This window comes from Hoplias malabaricus, chromosome 13 (assembly GCF_029633855.1).
Source record: "Hoplias malabaricus isolate fHopMal1 chromosome 13, fHopMal1.hap1, whole genome shotgun sequence".
Classification (NCBI taxonomy): domain Eukaryota; kingdom Metazoa; phylum Chordata; class Actinopteri; order Characiformes; family Erythrinidae; genus Hoplias; species Hoplias malabaricus.
Window position 1 is genome coordinate 28,191,781 of NC_089812.1, and position 21,873 is coordinate 28,213,653.

General features: G+C 39.4%; 1 protein-coding gene across 1 annotated transcript in view; it reads right to left on the minus strand.

Annotated features, from left to right (window-relative positions):
• The window catches only part of crhr1 (corticotropin releasing hormone receptor 1), a 123,726-nt gene that overhangs the window by 72,482 nt on the left and 29,371 nt on the right, over positions 1-21,873 (minus strand). The window contains exon 2 of the mRNA XM_066641933.1: positions 4,410-4,497. Coding sequence (XP_066498030.1) covers positions 4,410-4,497 — 88 coding nt within the window. The remainder of the gene's footprint in view (positions 1-4,409; positions 4,498-21,873) is intronic.

The following is a 21,873-nucleotide window of genomic DNA, read 5'->3' on the forward strand; positions in this document are numbered from 1 at the left end:
AAGGCTAATTTATCTTTGTTAGATAAAGGCACAGCATCAATGAAAATTTGTGGATATTAACTCGGGAAAATTGTTTGATTTGGTGTGTTCTGGACAATGCAGAACAGAAAACAGCAAGCTGAGAGCTGGTAACAACATTTCTGAGTTTTCTAAATGCTCTGTGATGGTCATGGTGTGGAGCACTTGTTTCCACAGCTGTGTGGAAGATTACTGTCTGAATTCCTCCAGCCTTGTGTAATTATCTTATCATTTGGCTCTGGCCATCAGACGAAAGTGCAGGTTTGGTGGCATTTTGGACACTTTAATCATAGAGTGTATGAATACATCCAAGTCTGCTATAGTTTTATTCATTTAGTTATTTGTATCTGTTGCCTCTGCTGGGTTTTTATATGATGATTTACAGTGGAGGAGTTTGCTGGTGTAGTCTGAGGGTACTAGGGCTGAATGATTAGTTATTTTTAAATTAAAATTGCAATCTGAAAGTGTTTTCAAGTATTTTAAGTTTAATTCTATTTTGTATTATTTTCTTGTTTTTACTGGGAACATTTAACATAACACAAAGCAAGTGTATCTTATTTTATATTAAAAAAAAATCACATTTTAGTTGCAGTACTGATTTAAAACAAATGCAAATACATTCATTCATTGTCTGTAACCGCTTATCCAGTTCAGGGTCACGGTGGGTCCGAACCCTGTCCGGAATCATTGGGCGCAAGACAGGAACACACCCTGGAAGGGGCGCCAGTCCTTGACAGGGTGACACACACACACCTCATGGACACTTTTTGAGTCACCAATCCACCTACCAACGTGTTTTTGGACCGGAGGTAAACCGGAGCACAAATCAGGAGAACACACCAAACTCCTCACAGACAGTCACCTGGAGCAGAACTTGAACCCACAACCTCCAGGTCCCTGAAGATGTGTGACTGCGACACGACCTGCTGCGCCACCGTGCCGCCAAAATGCAGATACACATTTCCCAAATCCTTCAGTCTGAATAAAAAGCACTTTGATATTTATTTACCATTTTGAGTGGATAGGAATATTAACAATATTAACATAACCATAATATAAGAAGCTTTAACCCATAAGAAAGAAACCTGCAATAATTTCATCAGCTTTGAGTAACGCTTTTTGAGAGTTCAATTTGAGTAATGCTTTTTGACAAGCAAAGAGTGAAAGCTTTTAAACACTGTGCTTGTTTTACAGATTAGCCTAATATTGTTTTCAGTGTGCTAATTCAAATCATGGCGAATGCTCTTTATCATAATCCTTCATGACTGATTTAAACACATGCCTAGAGAAATGTCATTCAGTCTGACAGCCATTGCCTATTATGGTTAGTTTCATAATCTTCACATAGGCCATGAACATTGTGCATGAGAGAAATAAAGTGCGTGAATAAAAGATTTCAAAGAACATATTGTGAAATAGCTACCACTTAAATTTGCACTAGACATTTGCTTTTAAAAGGAATGGGGGCTGTTGGATTACTACAATCTTTAGAGTCAAATGCCAAAACATATTCCCCATAATTACACATAGCAGGTTAGGTACAATACTGGAGTTTTAAACCTGGATGACTGAACAGTTTACTTGATGTGACAAATGACAGGTACAATTGTGAAAAATCAGAAACCACTCTTTCTCATGTAATTTTCCATCTGAACGGCCTTAAAGTAAAGGTTATCCATTTTTCAGCTTCCAGAAACAGAACACATTCAACAGAAAATTGCACTGTATTCTGAACAATTGAATATAAGAATTGTTGCCATAAAGTACAGGGCTCTGGGTCATTGTTCATAGTACACAGCGTGATTGTTTGATTTTCCAGTATTAATCTGTACAGACTGGAAATGAAAGTATTTCAGCACAATATTTTTTACCAATGTAATGAACCAGTTTCACAAAGCTCTATTCTTAATTGCTCTGCTATAGAAATTGAAACATACTCAAACTCATAAGTGCCACTCAGTGAGCTCATTTATAGTCATGTGCTAATTATCCCTATGTAGTCCTGGCAATATTAAAATGTCAAAGTAACCAGAATAACTCCTAAAGTTATGAGAGCAGTATGAAACAGTTGTCTTCTTCTCATACCTTCTCACATGTTTCTATCAGTGACTTCTGTGCTATAAACTTTCTGTTTAATCCACATGATTTAAACAACAAAAATTCACTGCATTAATCAGTGATGTCTTTCTATTTCCTTCCGTAATATGGTACATGTGAGACAAGCAAAAAAAGCAAGCAAGCAAAGTCTGAAATCACATCTGATATATGGTATGTCTATGACTTAAGCTGGGCCTTTTCATTTTTAGTGAACTTTTAAATCATAAACATCAAAATAATTTTAAAAATAATGGCTGTAATTAAGTTTTTTGCTGAACATACACCATATGGCATCAAAGCTCTAAAATAAAGGTTCTTAATAGTAAAATATAGTAGGTAAGAAGTTTAATGGTTTCTTCTTTTCAGGAAATACTTCAGATTTGATGGTGGGACATTTCCACGATTATTTGATGGCATTCAGCCACAAGAATGTCAGTAAAGTCAGGTACTGATGTTTGATGTTTAATTCTGGATCGCAGATGCAACTCCAGCTGGATAGAATTTCAGGGATTTCAGTTCCACTGCTCCATAGCCCAATGAGCTGGGACCTCTAGCCCTGTGCTTAGCACTGAGCATGATAACTTTAAGTTCATGTAAGTTTTTGTGTGTGTCCCATTTCTGTGTGTACAACTGAATATTTCCAATAAAGTATCTGATTTCACAAATAAATAAGAGGTCTCTTCGAATGTCTCTACATATGCACAGTCCTAGGACACAGCTTTAACTGGCACAGAACCTTTACATGGTGTGGTTCCTTTACAATCATGGTTCACTGAAAGGTTGAAAGCTTATTCAGGGAACCAAATGTAGTCTTTCTATGGCATCACTCCAAAGAGCCTCTTTGGGGACCTTTATTTTTTAGAGTATTGAACAGTGAGAATATGTGCCCTAAACCGTCTACCAGAAGGGTGTAGTTATGTGTAGCTGAACTCCATTTCCCATCAATCTATATGCTAGTGCATTCAAGGCAAACCTAAAAGGCTTTTGTCCAGCAAATAATGATATAGTTTGAAGCCAAATGAGCTTCATGCATTTTTAAATCCCTTGCAGAAACTGGGACAAGAGGTCATTCTCTGGCTAATAAATGTGAATACTTGCTGGAGATATTTTACACATAAACCCAGGCTTTGGTGGACTTTTATCACTGAATATAATATGAGGAAAATCCAGCTCCCTTCTTAAAAATAAGAATTCTCTAATGGTGGTTTAGATCATTTGACAATTACCTGCATGACTGCGAAGGTAAAATCACACAAATTTACACAAACCCATTTTAGCTGCTTAAAGATTATACAAATATAAAAATGTTAGGAAAGTTAGAAGCCATTTTAAAAGGTTCAGTTATACTCAATGATTATTTAGACATTTTATATGATTTATGCTGTCTAACATAATGTTGTGTTGTATGGTGTTGATAATGGCCAGGTTGTTGTTAGAGCTGTGTGCTGGAGATAAGTGAATCAGTGAACAAGAAAAGTGTTTTGAGGTGTTTAAAATCTTATAAACTAAAGATGCGGGTCATGAATTATAATGCTCCTCTTTCTCCAGATCTGTTTTGGAAAAATGAACTCAGTGAGGTATAGAAATGAGCATTCTGTCATTTTGCTAGTACGGACCACACCCCTAGAGGCTGAAACGGGGAGGTGAACTCAGAAGTCTTTGTCTTAATCTTTGGGAGCAAGTTTCTAACGCAGAAATGACGTGCAATGATGTGACGTGCAATGACGTGACGTGCAATGACGTGACATGAAATGACGTATATAGGGCTGAAAGGAGGAGTTCGGGCATGGTCCTACTCCCAAAATTATGTTATTACATAACTTTAATTAGAAATGTGACCAGTGTTTCCTGCTATGACACCTTTTATAGTGTTGAGTCTAAAAGTTTGAAAAGGGTCTATAAAGACAGCACAATGCTTCTATTACATAGAAAATATAGAGAGCTCCAATTCCACATGTCGATGTATATTACCATACAGAATATGCCTACGTTGTAGCTTTGGCTGTTTTTTTGAGAATGGAAATAAAAAAAGCAGCATTTCTTGGCTGAAAGTGGTATGTAACTTTATAGTGTGAGAAAATCATTCGTGGTCATCAAGGAAAGATTGATCTGTCTCTTTAATTTAAGATGGTATTTTTTAAAGAGTATTTTTAAGAGCATATGCAGCTTTAACACAGAGTCCAGTAGCAGTGTTCTGTACCTTAATATAACTCTATCCACATTGTGCACCAAAAACATCTAAACTAGTCACAGCTCACCAGTTACAGTAAAAGCCAGTAGAACAGTGCACTCACCTGTGAGGTTGGTGGACAGCAGGAGCAGGGCATCACATGTCAGCTCCGCCATGGCCCCAGAGATGAGTGTAATCCAGATGGAAAACACCTGCATGGAGAAAAAGTAGGAAAATTAGAGAAAGAGACATTAGGGTGGAGGAAGGAGGATTGCATTTCGGAACAGAAGCCCAAGTTTGTGAACCTCAAAGCATATAGTGGAATGTCTCATGGTGAAGCAAAAGTAAAGAGGTCAGCATCTGTTTCATTCATATTTAACACCATCGTCTACAAGGGCACTGACGTGGGTACAGTGCACAGATGTGTTTTTCCTGCAAAGTACAGCTGGACGAGATGCTGAAGTGTGAACTTACATGTGCGTCACACACAATTTTGGAGCTTGGCATTTTGAGCATTTTAGATGTTATCTAAGCATGCATCATAACCAATCAAATTCAATTTGAAGCCTGCAGAGAAATGTTCCGGCCTACTTTGTATTAAGGTGAACACGAGTGTTCTCCACGGGGATTTATGAGTGACATGTTTTCAAGTTTGGCAGAAAAATAACTGGAAACTATAATGATCCAAAGAGATGTAAATCATGGTGCAGGGTTTAGACTGGACACAGATTTTTTAGGTTTTATGTAATGCACATCTGTGTTACCACTGCATCTCTAATGTAGATGTAGAGATTCAGAAGAGGGCTTTTAACTATTTTAACTCTTTTTGGAAAGGACTGGCAACCCCTCCAGGGTGTGTTCCTGCCTTATGCCCAATGATTCCAGGTAGGCTGCAGACCCACTGTGACCCAGAACTGGATAAGCATTTACAGACAATGAACGAATGAATGAATTAATGAATGGATGAATGAATGAGCTATTTCTGGGGTGATAGAGCTCCATCTGGTACCTTTGATAGGGGTTGAAGTACAGGTTTCTTTTTTCTCTCTTTATATTCTTTTTGAATATCCAAAACTAACTATCCAAACATAAGTACCTGACCTTACTAATGTTTTTGTGTCTGAACACTATCACAGCAGTGTTCTCAGTAGAGTAGAGTGGATTACTGCAACATAGGAGAACACACTACCTATAAATATCCTTTATTTCAGAAGTAGGCATGTTCAAACCTATGACCATAGTGTAAATGACTATATGTATTATTTCATTTGCCATGAAATGTGCATTGTGATTTGACAAGATACTTAAAGTAACCCAATTAATGTAAAAGCATCATCAATAATGTAGAATTATGTTTTGAAGGGACTCTGACTGGCTGCTGTGATGTTGCCTGGAATGTGAACAGTTGTGTGGACAGTAGTGTGCAGCAGGGAGACAATACTGGCAAAAGTACATAAAAAATTTGGGCAGACAAAAGGTACACTGCATGCTTTAATTGTTGACACTTATAAAACCTACACAGGCTTCTCTGGTACAAGACACTTACAAACCAGGAGCATAATACACAGCCCTCTGAGCCAACACAGCCTCTGGCTCAGTCAGCTGGCTCTTCTAAACATTACAACATAAAACACCCTCAGAATACTGAAATCACTACAAATGGATTGAAATTTCTAAAGCCTGTGTGGGGGGGCACTCTAATCAGTTTTGCTATTGGAATAATGATGCAGTGCACTACTAATACTAGTAATAGCAATAATAATAATAACAATAATAAAATACAATCATAGTGGTCATGCCTATACTAGAATATGATGAAACAAATGAGATGTATTTAATCCAGAAGCCCTCCCTTGCACAATTATTGCTATTATTCAAAACCAGGTATTTAAGCTTTGTAAAATAAAGAGAAGAGATGAAAGATGAATGCAGGCGTTTAAAAACAAGACCAGTTTAATTAATTATTGAGGCCTGTGTGTGAGACCTTTTCATATCAGTGTAGTAACAGATTCTAGTGATTTAAGATGCACTTGGCATCCCTGGGATGTTACTATCTTAATAAAGAAAAGGACGCTTTTACAGTTCTTGGACTGAACCCGACCCAGTGCTCTTGATGTTATAAAACTCAGTGAAGCCCTGAGTCCTGTAACTTGCTCTGCAAGGGCAACGCTGGCATGATGAATTGACCTATCACAGCGTCCAGGGCTCCTGAGCAATCTAACATCACTCGAGAGCTTTCCTGCCCTGTCCTGCATGCTGACCCTCGCTACAGCACCTGACGAGAGCATCAATATGGAGCATGCGTCTACATCCAGCGCTGTGGTTAGAATGCAGATGCTCGTCGCAGGCTTCTGTAAAACAATGCTGGGGAGATGCTCTGGTATGTATTTAATTTGAAGTGGTGGGGCAACCACCTATGCAATTTAGGGTCCAGAGCTTATATGGAATCTAGAAGGCAGGAACACTCCCTGGAGTGGGCCCCAGTCCAATTCGCTGGCACTTCTGAGTAGCCAATTAATCTACCAAACTCCTCATAGTCCGTCACCCAAAGGGAAGCTTGATGGGAGCATTTGATTGCATTCAGCCACAAAAGCATTAGCATTACATACACCACTGAAACTCTTCCCAAATATACGAAGTAGAGCTTTCCAGAGAACACAGTTCGATTTCTCCAAACCCAGTGCTGGGGGGCCATTGCTTTGGGGATTATATAGACAGGTTATATGCAGTGGGGCACTTGAGTTAGCAATGGGTGCATCCTAAAGCAGCTGAATTCACTCATTAGAAGAGATGTGTATAAACGTTTGGAACTCAAACAGCTAAAAATCTAATGACCATTGACAACTGGTAAATTAATCATAAGCCACAGAAACCTAGCACTCAAGCATTCAAATGCAGTTTGCTTGTGGTAAGCCTGATATGTTCCCGACACAACTACTGTCTTTCTCAACCTCAAAGACATCCCACTGGTTCCAGAGCTCTCAGAATTTAAAGTTCTTTATTTATGCCCTCAGCAGGAACTGTAGTCAATTTGTGGACCCCTTACAAAAAAGCATTCCTGGAATGGCCACAGCTCTGGGCTGGTTCCTGACCTCCCTCCAGCATGAATGTGTTTAAAGAGTATCGTGTTGACAGTGCCTCTGACCCTCCACACCATCCCTTACACCAGGGCATGTGCTAAAGATGGAGAGAGAGGACAGGGAGCAAAGAGAGAGCACCAAACACATCTTTGAATACAGCTCCTTCTGGGCTTTAACATCAAACTAAGCTCTGAAACCCATCTGCCTCAATCCTCTGCCTCAGGTCTCTCCAGAAACTTCTTAATGACTCTTCTTCTCTCTGCTGTCTCCCCTATGCTTTCCCGGTATCTACTTCCTCTTCTTTCACTTTTATACATTTGCACGCAGAAGTCTGGGGCACCGTTTCTGTTCTCTCACATAAAAAAATTAGAAAACGCAATTATACCACAGTTGCTTGCAATGTGCCTGCAATGTGATTGGCTGGGAGCTTTCAAGTATTACTCTGCAAAACACTCGTATCCTAGCATCGATGTCAGTGCTTACAAGAAAGATGGGCAAGGTGCCTGACAGCTCTTTTCCACCAACGTTGAACTGGTTTGGTTCCAGTTCTCAGACCTCAAACATAATAAGGTTCTAGGACATGAAAGGGTGGTTTCCAGCTGGAACCAAAGAACAGCAGGTACTTCAGCATGAACCGTGATGATGTATGAGGACGTGACAAGCTAATGAAGCTCCAGAAAGAGCACAGAGTTAAAAGAGTTTAAACGGTGAAGTGAATCTGTTCTCCATTTTTTAATTTGAAAACAAAAGAAAACAGCAAGGAAAGGAAAACAGTTGTTTTGAGGCGTGCAGTCGTGTATATTTGCTAAATCATATATGTGGTGTATTTTGTGGTTGATTGTTGTGTCTTTGTCATGATTTCACATGTAGGTATTATGATATTGCCAAATCCAAAATTGCAATACTATTTAAATGAAGCGGACAATAAATAAACAATAATTAACATTCAGTTGAGTTTCACACATTACGTGAAATTTTCAGTGTGAATGGATCAAGAAAAATACTCTAAAATTACTTTTTTTACATAGTAATTTTATATTGACTTTCCATGAAAGTTCAGAAGGATTTCTTTTTTGTTTTTTCCTTCTCTCTCTCCTGTAACGTTACCATTTTAGATATATGTCTTTATTTGGACAGTGACAATATATTTTCTAAAATAACAAGCAGGCTAATAGTTCATACATGGATTCTTACATTTCAAATCTCTGTGCTTTTATATCCATGCCTTGATGAGCAGCAAGAAGATGAGTTTACACTCAGAGTAAGTGCTGTTATCTGATTTAATCTTTATTTGACACTCAGACTGACTGACTACCATAATCCTTCAGTCAAACTTGTGCCAGCGTGCCTCGTTTTTATTGAAGTGACAGTGTTTATCTGTGTGATTGTGCCATCTGTTCGGTTTCCATGCAGCTCTACATTCTTACATGGCTAGTTGCATCTCTCAAGTTCCTCTCAGTGTGGACCCCCTCCGGTTCCTTTCTCCCAGTGTACATATGGTGGAGATTACAGCACACTGATTCAGATGAGGACCCTTTATATAAGTGCTTGAAGGTGGGGGGTGTAAAGTGCTTGAATGAGACGCAATCCTGTGGGTTTGCTTTTGTGCACCGCTGTCGACTTCCTTCATAATACAAATTCATTATGTTTGCTTTCACTTGTTCAAAGTTGGTACATATGGCAGGAAGTGCCTCTCCATCTCATACATCATGTCTGAGTGTGAACTGAAGCTGCCCATTGGCTAAGCAAGTATATATATAAATATCCTGTCTTTATGGATGAGTAATTAGGGGCAAATTAACAGCAAATTTTGGTGAGAGAAAACTTCCTCTACAAAGAAAACCTTTTCATTCGATTTTTCTGCAGGTGTTAAAATGCATTTTTTTATTCATTCATTGTAAACGCTTATCCAGTTCAGGGTTGTGGTGGGTCCGGAGCCTACACGGAATCACTAGGCATAAGGCCGGAACACACTCTGGAGGAGATGCCAGTCCTTCACAGATGCATCTTTAGGTCAATGTTAAAATTAGCAACTATATTTGATTTAGTCTTAAACTTTTGAATAAAATGTGTATTTGTTGTATTCTCATTTTAGTAATTTAATAATTGTTAGTTTTAGTCTAATTTCAGTCCGTTAGAAAATAAACTACCCTCCTTTTACCATGTAGGTTTAAAGGATTTACTATTTTACTAGTTATGTTACATTTTAAAAACTGGTTAACATCCCAAATTATGGAATTATGGTTTATTTAACTTGTCGACTCCAACATTTTCAACTCTTTGAATCGTTGGCCAACAGTTGATATAAGCAACTCCCCGACACTTGAATAAATGATTCTTTGGATGTCGATTCATCTTCACTAACAATGTAAATTTTTCAGAAAAATCATCACAACGCACCACAGTATCTGCCACTGTGTCACATGTTTATGAGGAAGAAAGAGATTTCCTTTAGGAATGTGAGGAGATTTTGGTTTAAAATTGCACATGTCAATTCTTTCTTCTTCACTGTCCTGCATCATGGGGCAGACATTACTCTGAAATATCCATTGTATTTTTCAGAGTCTGTATGAAAGCAATGGTAGTGAAAGTAAACATTGTTAGTGAAGAGTAGCTTCCAAAGAATCTTTTTCAGAGTGTTGTCACCCTGAAAACAACAAACAAACATTTAGCTTTTATTCACTGGAAAAAAATCAAAACATTTCATCATAGATCTCATTTTAAAATTATTCTTTTTTATTCAGGTTTCATAGATTTGGTTGAGAAAAAAAGGTCATTTTTCTTCATAGCTTTGTTATTCATATTAACACTGTTCAGCTCACATTGGTTTTTATTTTTTCCAGGTCCCTGGAGCTGTGTGACTGCGACACTACCTGCTGTGTCATCGTGCCGCCCATTGGCATGACATTTTTTGTGCAATACTTGCTCCAGAAGCAGACTTGAGACTTCAGTGCAACATTTTGGTCATCACGCAAATGTGACATGTACGTCTGCTTCTTTTTTAAACGCTAAATCCAAAGCAGATACAAATGATGGTAAAGCCATGCTCTGTATACATTTCCATGTGATAAACCTAACAGCCTGTTCTCTGTCCACATTAACATCCAGAAACCTGATTCTGACCATGTGACCTGACCTCTGTGTATTGAGTGTTGATTGTTTTTTCTCACCTTCTTCAGACATTTTCAGAACACTGAAGAAGTTGAAAAATGTGAGGATGAATTTACAGCTCAGTAAAAGAGTTCTTTAATATGTCTTGCCCTTTTGCCTTTCCAAGGGTTTTAAAATATAATAGCTGAAATTAAAGGTGAAAATGCTTTGTGCAAATACAATAGGCAATGAAAGCTAGCTGTAGTCATGGCAGCTTTAGATAAGGTACCGGGCAGGTAAACAGCTGGGGCTCAGATATGATTAAACTGTGGAGCAGAGAGAAAAATACCTTTATGTCGAATTGCTCCACACGTCTTTAAAAGATCAAGTGGATTTTATAAGTGAGACCTTTTTCCTGGTTTATATCTTCAGATTTTGTTTTAAAAACAAAAAGATATCTTCAGTGTTTCTATTCAGTTGATTAAAGCATAACCATAATGGAAGAGGTTTTTTAAAAGGTGCTAGTTTCAGAAACCTGCAGAAAATTTGCAGTCATTGAAGTGGCCAGTTTAGCAGAGTAACTACTGAAATTTTTCCAACAAATGAAAACAGGCACAACTGTGTATTCAATATCAAAAACAGTCCATGTAATATATTCTCCTGCCTTAATGACTTACTGTGTATTGCACAAACCAGCAATTCTTCTGAAATGAAGGTTATGAATGTGTAGTTAGTCCCCCTTTACTGTAGTGACAGCCTCTAATTAGCCCTAATTAACAGATAATATTAGAAATGGTCATTTCTATTCAATAAATTGCAAATGTCATTTTTTAAATTGTCAAAACAAAATTTGTAATGGCGTTTAAATTCTTTAACCTCAGGTTCTTCACACTGGATGGAACCAGGTGGTCATTTAAAAGGCAACCCAATCAACTTACACTTGACTAAACCACACACAGTTTACCCCCATTTCTAACAGAACTCCAGAATACTGTACATGAAACATTTACGAGAATTTCATGAATGATAAATGATAGGCAGGAAGTGTGTGTGTCAGACAGCTTCTGTTGCTTCCCAACTGTTTTAGATTAAATGGAAACGTTCTGTAATCATTAATAACTTGTCACAACTTGGTCACAGTGCAGATTTGTAGTAATTGATGACTGTCACTGCAGTACATGAACAGATGAAGACATTTTTCTTTCTGTTCATGTGATAACCCAGCTTTTCTACTTCTGAAGACCCTCTATTTCTCATCTGCAGCTCTTTAAAATAGAACCACGTTTTCGTTCAGTTTTTCAGTTTGAGTTATCAGCAGTATAAAACATGAAAAAGTGTGAGAGAGTGAATTCAGGGTTAATGGAATTTAAAAGAGATACTGTCTCCAAACTCTACTCCACAGAAGTTGCAATTATTTGATAACATAACATGATGTACTTCGATTTACTTTGCAATGCTAGGTTAACTGTGCACAGCAGAAGACAACAAGCCTTTCAGCTGTCAGTAGTGAATTTAACTCAAATGTAAACGTAATTAATTCCTTACATCATCAAAGATCATTCACCACAAACCTGAAATGGATTGAAGTTGAAAAGATGATGATGATAAATAAAAATGTAAGCATATTAAAGTCTATATGTCTACAAACATTGACCATATTTCCCTTTTCTGCTGCACAATTTGTTTTATAAGCAACCAACATAGGTCCATACCTCTTTGTGGAAATGCCCAAGGATGTTTTACAACAACAGTAACTCCCACCTGAAACAAAGTATTTACACATGTATTTACAGTTGAATCACTTTTGTGTTAGATGTAAACTCCAAGTAAGGGATTGTAGCACACCACTTAGAATCTATTGATTTTTAAAGAAAATTTGAAGAAACAGCACTTTCTCCTCCCTCCCTCAACCTCCATAACTGAAGTGCACCCAAACCCAGGTGCTGGGGATGGCTGTCTACTGCTGGTGTTTGTGTGTGTGTACTATTGTGTTTGTGTGCATTCACTGCCAGGGATTGGTTAAATGCAGAATGCATTTTTCCATTTATCTGAATCCTCCACAGGTATTGAGGTATTGAGCCTCACCTAATGTTCACCTATTCAACAGATCCTCAACAAATCTTGCAACATCTACTTTAAAGTAGACTACTTCAGGGGAAGCAAACCCATTTAAACCATTTCATAATTTTGACAAAGAAGACATTTTGCATAAGCAGAGTTCATTTAGTGTGTGTGTCCCACCCCCTGCTTTTTTATTTGTTGTAGCCCCATTTTAAAAATGGTTTGTCGGTGTTGCGCAAGGTAGCTCAGATTTTTTCCGCGTAGGTGGTCTCAAGCCTCAATCAGGAACAAAATGCATCAGATTCTCTGAGAGGTTGGAGTCTGGTTTGGGAAGCTAATGAAAGCTAGCCATGTTTAACCTGAGATACTAGTGAATGAGAAGCTTCTGAAGCCTCATCCGAATTCCCCTGTTTGGGTGTATTTTGAGTTCAGTCTGTTTTTCTTTTCTCTACATAATGATTTGTTGGAATTATCCAGGATGTTTTTAAACTTCAGTAAACATAAATACTGGATTGCGTAGACATCTGCTCAAGCATAACATATTTTCTGGAGCTGTGATAATGAGTCTTTCTGAGCTAGAGAGACCTCCATAGCCTGCTGATGTGACTGCCTGAGAAGTGCATGTCTACACAGTTCTGTTGAATAAAAACAACCTCCAAATCCCAAACACTGATCCTTTCTGCTGTACTTTTGAGCACCTTGCTCTGACACAGACACCTTAGAACTTTCATGCCCTGATTATGTGCAGGTAGATTCTGGCTAAGTTTTTTTTTCTGAAGCTGGTCTTTTCTGAGCAGACAGACAAAAGCCACCACTCTGCTAGCAAGCGTACAAATCTGATCCGCCCATCTGTCTGTTTCCTCTCTCACTTTCTATTATCTCCCTTTTGCTGCTGTCCATCTCTCTTTCGCATTTTTAGTCGAAACCTGGTCAAGACCCCCTCCATTTTTTTTTTTTTTTCAGGCCAGTCCACCAGACAATAGATGCAGTGTTGTGGAGAGATTCGATTATGCTGCTGGATCTGTGGGGTTTTGGCTGAGCTGGTTTAGAGGCAGATCACCACACTTGATCTTCAGCTTCTCATCACTGCCCCTGAGAGATGTTGACGAAAGGGTTTGTTGGACTCCATGTACAATCATAGGAATGATTAAAAATGACAGTTTTCTAAATAGATCCACTGACACAATGTTCAATCTTCACTGGTTTATTTAAATTTTGTTTGAACTAAAAGATGAACACAATGTCCATATAGATGTACAAACAATTCACAACACTCATGCCACTGGACAGAGACAATTAATCATACACACACACACACACTCACACACACCACACACACAGTTTTCAGAATCCCAAGAAAAGCAAGATACAATGTGGGATGCTCTAGAGACATGGAACATGAGCCTCAAGTCATGATGCCCAGTGCCAACTGGAAGTTGTCAGCTTGAACAGTGTTTCTCAACCTCTTTTCCATCACGGCATCCTTCTAAAATCTAAAACAAAATTACAAAAATCAAACCCTCAGCAGCTAAACACACAGACAGTTGTAATCAGCTGTAAATCAGCTGTGGATTGTTTATAGAACAATTTGCTTGAGAATTAAATGCATTTTTGGCTGCGCTGGCTGTGTCCACGTCTCTCTCTGCCAATAGTGTTCAAAAGACTCTGATGGAAAATAGAGAGAGAATACTAAATCTCTCATTGAGAATTTTTAGAGGCTGCGAGGTCCAAATACTTTTTCTCTTGGACATTTCCAACTCAGAGGCATGGCCACAGGTCCAAACTGGACCAAGGCCCACCCAGTCAGCCAATGTTATTTTACCAGGTGTGAGAGTTCACACACACAAACACGGTTTTGGTAATGTACCTCATCCCCAGTCGACAACGTGAAAGTAAACCGTGGCACAGCGATTGAGAAAGGTGCAGCTAGAGGTATATAAACCCCACCAGCACTTTGCTGTGAAGTAGTGGAACGGCATTCTCGGGAGTGATTGGGCAATATCCAATACATTTGGGATGAGTTGGTGTGGCTTATTTCATCCAGAACTAATCGCCCAACATCAGCACTTGACAGCACAAAAGTTCTTGTTCCATCTAGTGTAAAGCATTCCCAGAGGAGGAGAAACTATTACTGAAGTAAAGGGGGAACACAAAGCTGTTATTCAAGCAAAGGGAGACAAAATACCCATCGATGCTCGTGATCATCGAAATTTTGGATAAGCTGGTGTACACAAGTTTAGGCCATGTAGTCTATCTATTTTACCTTGGTCTATTGTAGTTTTGACTCAGAGTTGTGGAGTCTGTACCCTTGACAGTACTTCTTAGCTTGAATTAATGGTATACAAGTAAGAAAAGATTAAAATCAAAGTACATCCTGCCCTTGGTATCACATAATTGTGACCTCTATGGAGTAATAACAGCTGGCTCTATTGTGCTACTGATATTTTTAAGCTCCTTTAAATTGAACTGCACTCTCATACACTCTTGTTTTGTCATTTATCACAAATGTTCAGTTTTGCCTCTGTAAATGAAAAATTTAGGACCCCTGGTCTGTCAGCAAATGAAATCATAACGTCATGGCTTGACTATAAATATGAAAAAGGATTTCTCGTAATAATTCTGTACCAACATGTCCCCAGTTGCTGAAGTGGTGCACAGGGAGATGCTAGTGTGTGTGTGGTCAGTTGCAGAGGTCGAGTGGGGAGACTAGTGCAGCCGGCAGCTGTGCAGACTGTAAAATGGGTAATCCTGCCCTAACAATAGGCCCTAACATGCTAGAGCACCAAAAACATGCCCGAGCTCCTGCTGCCTCCTCTGGCTTAGCCCTATGTTGGAAAAGCTCCGCCACAAAAAAAGCTTGACTGGCAGGAGCTGGAGGGCTCTTGGGTCTAATGCAATAACACACAAGAGTCAGGCCTCTATCCTCCCCGAGCCACACCGACACGGGGGGCCTTCCAGAAAGGACCTTGGCACACAGGCTGCAAAAATCTCGGGGATTGGCGCGCTCTCATAGGGCTGAGCCCTTGACAAGAGGACACAGAGAGCTGTCATGATCTCTTTGAGTCATCTGATAATGCAGTCACATTGTACCGTGCTGGCCCAAGGCACTCTCAAATGAATTTGGGATAAGTTCAGAACTAGGTCCAAAGCTAATATTTCAAGACTAACCTAGATAGACTTTTAGACTTGTTATTTTTATTTTGCTATGATTCTCAAAGGTTTTTATGTAACTACGAATACACTGAATTACACTATTCAAAAAAGTAAAATAAGGCCAAGGGTTAATATCAAGAACTCAAGTATATTTTATTAAGTGTGTGGCCTACTTTATTTCTTAGCAAACTTTCTAATCCCAAAGCTCCAGAGATTTCTGTGTTTTGAATCAAGCCCCTGGTGTCCGGGCGGCTGCATTTGAAACCTACAGGGAAGCCCTTACACAAAGGCAAGCAACAGAGAGCAATGGAACAGGCAGAACAAAACGCAGCCATTCATCTCAGCATTCTCTTAGTGCACCACACTGTAGAGGCCATGAATGTGTGTATAAACACATTTTGGGGAGGACCACATGATGAGCAGCTGCTTCCACAAGCCTGGGCTGCCTTTCCCCTGCAGCTGTGTTCAGCCAAGGTCTGTCACCGTGGCTCTCCTCCACATCTGCATCATTTATTTTGGTTAAGAGAAAAAGCCTCCACAACAGACAAGAGGAATTTCACGTTGTAAATTCAAGTCACTTCTTTCTGGTGTCGAGGGCAGTTCTATTTAGTTTTTTTGGGGGGGATAAATTACATTTGGGAGACTGATTCAGTTCATTACCTGGATGGAATTGATCCCATCTCTGTTTGGTGTGAGACAGGTTTTGGCAGCACATTGATGTGCACTGTGTGTCGTTAATGGTGAGAGAATACTGATAAATTACACAAATATGAAGACTATTAGTTCAGAGAGCAATCATCTGAGAAAATGTAAAAGGATGTGCTTGATTTTCCAATACCATATTAAAAGTGTGTTTTATTTTTTAGCATGAGGAACCTACAACAAATTTAAATTATAGCTGTCCAAAGAAAACACATATATCTACTTTTGTCAGATTTTATTTTAATACTTCATTTGTAGACGGCAGCTATCTTTCACATTGTGTAAAAATTTCATGACCAATAGAAACCCCCCAGAATTACTTGGAATAAAATGTTCTTACATTGATTTTCACTGAAATATATGATGTTTTTTCCTTCTCCTCTAAAGTTACCATTTTGTTTTTCTTTGATGAAAACTGAGATGAAATTCATCATTCATTCATTCATTCATTCATTGTCTGTAACCACTTATCCAGTTCAGGGTCATGGTGGGTCCGGAGCCTACCCGGAATCACTGGGCGCAAGGTGGGATCACACCCTGGAGGGGGTGCCAGTCCTTCACAGGGCGACACATTCACTCACACCTATGGACACTTTTGAGTCGCCAATCCACCGACCAACATGTGTTTTTGGACTGTGGGGGGAAACCCAGAGGAAACCCATGCCAACACAGGGAGAACATGAAGATGAAATACACAAAACACAAAAACAAACAACAATATATTGTTTAAAAATCAAGGCATTTTTTAATTGTATTTTTCCCTGTCCTTTAGTAAGACCACTAATATTTGTCACGTTAGATCTTTGAAATAATTTTGGGCAATAGATCTGGATTTTCCGGAGTTGTCCCTGTCACACATACAATGTACAGCTGGAGATTTTCTGTGTGAGATGCATTTTCATCTGGAAATTTTCCATGAGCTTTAGGTTTGAGGAGAGAGTGTGTGCAGGAGATTCCTGGAGACAACATGATTATCCAGAACATTAGCAGCTCTATTCACACATGCACTCACTCTGGTATTACCCAGACTTGATAGTAGGGGGCTGGCTGGATATGCAGAGTAATGTCCGGCACACGTTATATACAATTGCATTGACACATACAGCTCCTCTGGGTAAAGTCTGGCAACGTTCTGTGTTATAATGCATGAGTTAGAGGGTTATGCTGCATTAGTCAAACTGTAAATTGCTCTGGCTAAAAGTGTCTGCCAAATACTGTAAATGTAAAATATTTAGAATGCATGCAATATGCCTATGATGTGTAAACTGTGGCTGTGTGAACAATCCTGTCTGGTAAAGGCAAAACATACATTCTTCTCATCCGACTCCACTAGTCTGTCAATCCAATACAGCATCTACGCCGTCTGTCCGACAGGAGTGACTGATAGTGACCTTAGACTGGACCATGCTGCCAGACAAATTTACACGCACACACCCTCAACCTCCTAATAACTACTGGCAACCTGCTCCCTGACTCAGAGGATGGGAGATGGGTGATATAGATAGCAAAGTGGAGAGCTATTGAAAAAAAACTGGGCGAAAGAGATGATACAGTAGAAGAAACAGCAAGCACTACACACTGCCGGCAGATTATGGCGCTTCACTTGCCATTTTCAACATAGTGCTATTACATTCAATTAACACATTTGTCAGCTGCTTTAGCCACAGAACTGACTGCACTCATTGAAAAAAGACGTATCAAGGCCGAGCACTTCAACCGCCTTCCAGTAAAAAGAGAGTCCTTGCTTTTTGAATAGTGAGGAAACCATAAAAGGTCTGCTTTAATGCTATTCAATCTAATCCCCTTTTGCCACATCAGTATTGAACCCTCAATTTGCATTGACAGCATTAATTTGAATCATTCTGACAAGTCCCTTTACTTGACACAGTGCATTGAATGATTCAAAACTTCTGTGATTAACCCATTTTCACAGTAGCCATGCAATTTTTGGTTCTATTGAATGTGCCAACATTTCTGATGGAATGTAATTTAAATGTGGGTGATTTTAAGAACCAGAAGCAGGCAGCTTTGCCTTTTTTTAAAATTGCAGTTAAATGAGCAAATCAGTGTTTGTACTGGGTCAATTTTTATAACAGCAGTTTTACTTGCATAATTTTTGAATATGATGGAAGCCAAAGTTGTGCAGTTTATCTCAGCCCAGCAGTCGTTTTGTAGAGTAAATTATTTTCACTGCCAGAGGTTCTCAGCAGAGCTCCCATATTGCTCTTGAGAAGAGCGTCTGCCAAATGTTATAAATGTAAATACGGTCTAATATTATAATGCAATGTTTGTCCCAGTGAAAAAAACCATTCTTTCCTGGAATGACCATGTTTTCTAGGAGAGGTCAAATGTAGAAGTGTTGCATCATGTGACATCACCATGGTGTTCTCCTCTCTGGCGAGCCCCCGCTATTTTTGTGAGTCACAGACGCTGGTTTAAAATAGGAAGGGAAAACAGCATTAAGCATCTATCATAGCTTGATTTAAGCAACTTTAGAAGACAGAGGGAGGTGCGTCTTTTCTCTCCAGGCTCTGTGCGATGCGTCAGGACGCCTACGTGCAGCATGATCCTGCCTGCATTACTGTGGCGCTAATGAGTGGTCTTTACACTTCTCAGGAGCTTTGGCTGTGGAGGTGCCGGCTCACTGCTGTGTGTGTTCCCAAGGGATAAACCTAGTTATACAGCCGTCCCCCACAATGTAAAAGTTTGCAGAGTGTAGTCATTGTTAGCCATTACTCATTTAATTAATCTCCCTCTCTCCTATCCCCATTTCTTACTGTCTCTTCCCCTTTCACCTTCTCTTTGCCTCTACCTCTGCCAGCCTTTCTTCCTCACTCTTTCTCTCTCTCTCCCCTGATGTTATTCTCTTCCATTAAAGGGGACATATTATGTGAAACTTGCATTTTGCATGATTTTGTATTTCCACCTGGGCATCTACTGCTCTTATAAAAACTCCAAGCATGAAAAAACAACAACAACAACAAAAAAACATCCGTTTTCTGTGATTCGTATGTGTCAGGAATCATATGTTTCTACAAGCTGTTTGGATGGCTCCTTTATAGTGATGTCACAATAAGGAAATTTGCATAGAACCACCCTAGCACCACCCCTCACCTGCTTAAACATGGGATGGATGGAGCGTAGCCAGCAACGGCTTATCAGCATACAATGTGACAGAGCCCTTAAACGGCTCATTCTGGAAGGGACTGAAACTGGAAAGATTAGAGCTGGTGAGATCTCTTTATGTGAGCGTGATTTTGTGCAAAGAACTTCATGAGCATGTTTTGTATCTCCCATAGACCTATTCTAACTTGTTTAAAAAGAGGTATAATATGTCCACTTTAAATTCTCTCATATTCCAAATCCTTCTCTCTTTTTAATTACTTATTGCTCTCATCTCTCTTTCTCCTTTCCCCTACTTTCTCTTCCCAAGTTTCCTGTCTTTCATTATCTCTGTAATTTGTCATCTTCCAAATCCCATTTTTCTTCTATTCTCTCCACTTTTTGGGCTTTCTTTTTTCACGTTTCCATTTTGTCCTTTCATTTCTTTCTCACTATTCGCTTTGTCTTTTTCTCTTTTCTCATTCCCATGAATCTTTCTATACTCTGTACTGTTTTTTTTTTATCTTTTTCCACTCTTATGCTTCTCCCTCCATGCTCTCGTTTCTCTCTCTTTAATCCCTCTCTTCTATTTTCTATCCCATTCTTATTTCTGCCTTCTCCTACTCCCTCCATACCTCCACACTCTCTCTCTCATCTCGCCCCCCCCCCCCCCCCCCCCCACTCTCTTGCTCTCTTTTGTGTGGGAGTATCTCTTGTGTATTTTTCAGCTCCACTCTCCATGGACTCCCCAACAATTCGATTTATTGGCTGGCACCAAAGTCACCTTCTTACTGCAGTATTTAAGTCATCTGCCACAGCTAATGTCGCAGAGGAACACCATTTAGTTGCAGTGACAGTAATTAATGCACTGTACATCCCAAAGCTGTGAACACATTTATTACGATGAGTGCGTTACTTCTGATGAGGGGTGGGAAGGAGAGGGGTCACGATGAACACAACTGTCCTACTGTCAGTGCCCCCTCCAAGTCTGAGGACTGTAGTGTTAGAGTGACTGAGTTCATCTGAGAATTCAACACAAAGTCTAACGTTAAAATAACATTTGTGGGGGAGGCTCTTCAGGGTGCATTACAAATGCAAATGGGAGGCTATCTTTTGTTTATTCTCAACCAGTAAACCACTATTAAAGCTCATTTGAGAGTCAACACAGCTGTCAGAATGTTTTTGCAAATCTACTGCAAGACCATTAGCCTGCCTGGCAACTCGCATCTCATCTTCAGTTCTGATTATTCTAATACAATAAGACATGTAGGCGCAGCTACATCTAAATCAGTCATTTACACAAATCGTCATCAAGTGAGACACTGTAGCACTGCATCCAGAGCACCACACATCAGAGTCTATTTACATCACACAGACTCAGAGAGGAACCTAGGGCATGCTAACGAGAAGACGCCTATCGTTCAAGTAATTAAAGTAATCCAGATTTAAAAATACATGCTGTTCACTCTATAAGTGCAGTTAAAGTATAAAAATATATTCTACCCTCCCCAGAAGTTACGTAGTGTAGTTTCTGCAGTGCTGAACCCAGAGTAGCAATGTCAGAGACTCTGTTCTCCATATTACAAGTAAAGGAAGAATCACAACAATTCTGAAGCTGTAATTTTAAGGCAAAATGATTAAATAGTGTTCCTTAGGCTTTAGTCTTCTTTGTTTGAGGATTTCTGTGAGGATTTGATGAGATTCAGCCACAAGAGCAATAGAGAGGTCAGACTCTCATGCTGGATGATTAGTTCTGGAATACAAATATAATTTCTACTCACGTTGATAAAACTCAGTGGAATTCCGAGCTCTGTCACGTCAGAGAACACAGTTCCACTGCTCATGCTTGTTACTCAGCATGGTGACCTCATGTGCAGCTGCTACAGGGCAACACATTCTATTGTGAATGCATTTTACTGAGATTAAACAAAGTTCACCTACACAAGTGAATGCTTGTGCCATAGGTGTGCATTAAAGTAGGGGAGATCACTCACTGGAAGAGCTGACTACAAACCTGGGGGCATATAATGTAGACATGTCTCTTAGAATATTTTTTCCTCACTTCTCTTTCAGTTTAATGTATTGCCCAGTTAAGAACTAGCAACTGCTATTGATTTCGGCCCTGTAACAATAGTGCCAACACACACACATTTCTCAATTTCATTTTACACCCTCTACCTCATCCTTTCTTCCTACAAACTAAAAGTCTTAACAGTGCAAACATCCAATGAACCGTGTAGCATCATAACAGCTCAGAATGTGTCCATTTATTCCACCAGTCACAGATGGCACAAGGCACCACTGGGGCTGAAATGAGTTTAAAGATTTTTTTTGTCTTTGTGTAATACAACAGCAGTTGCTTACATGGTGTGAGGGAATTTAGAGGGTGAGCTAATCATC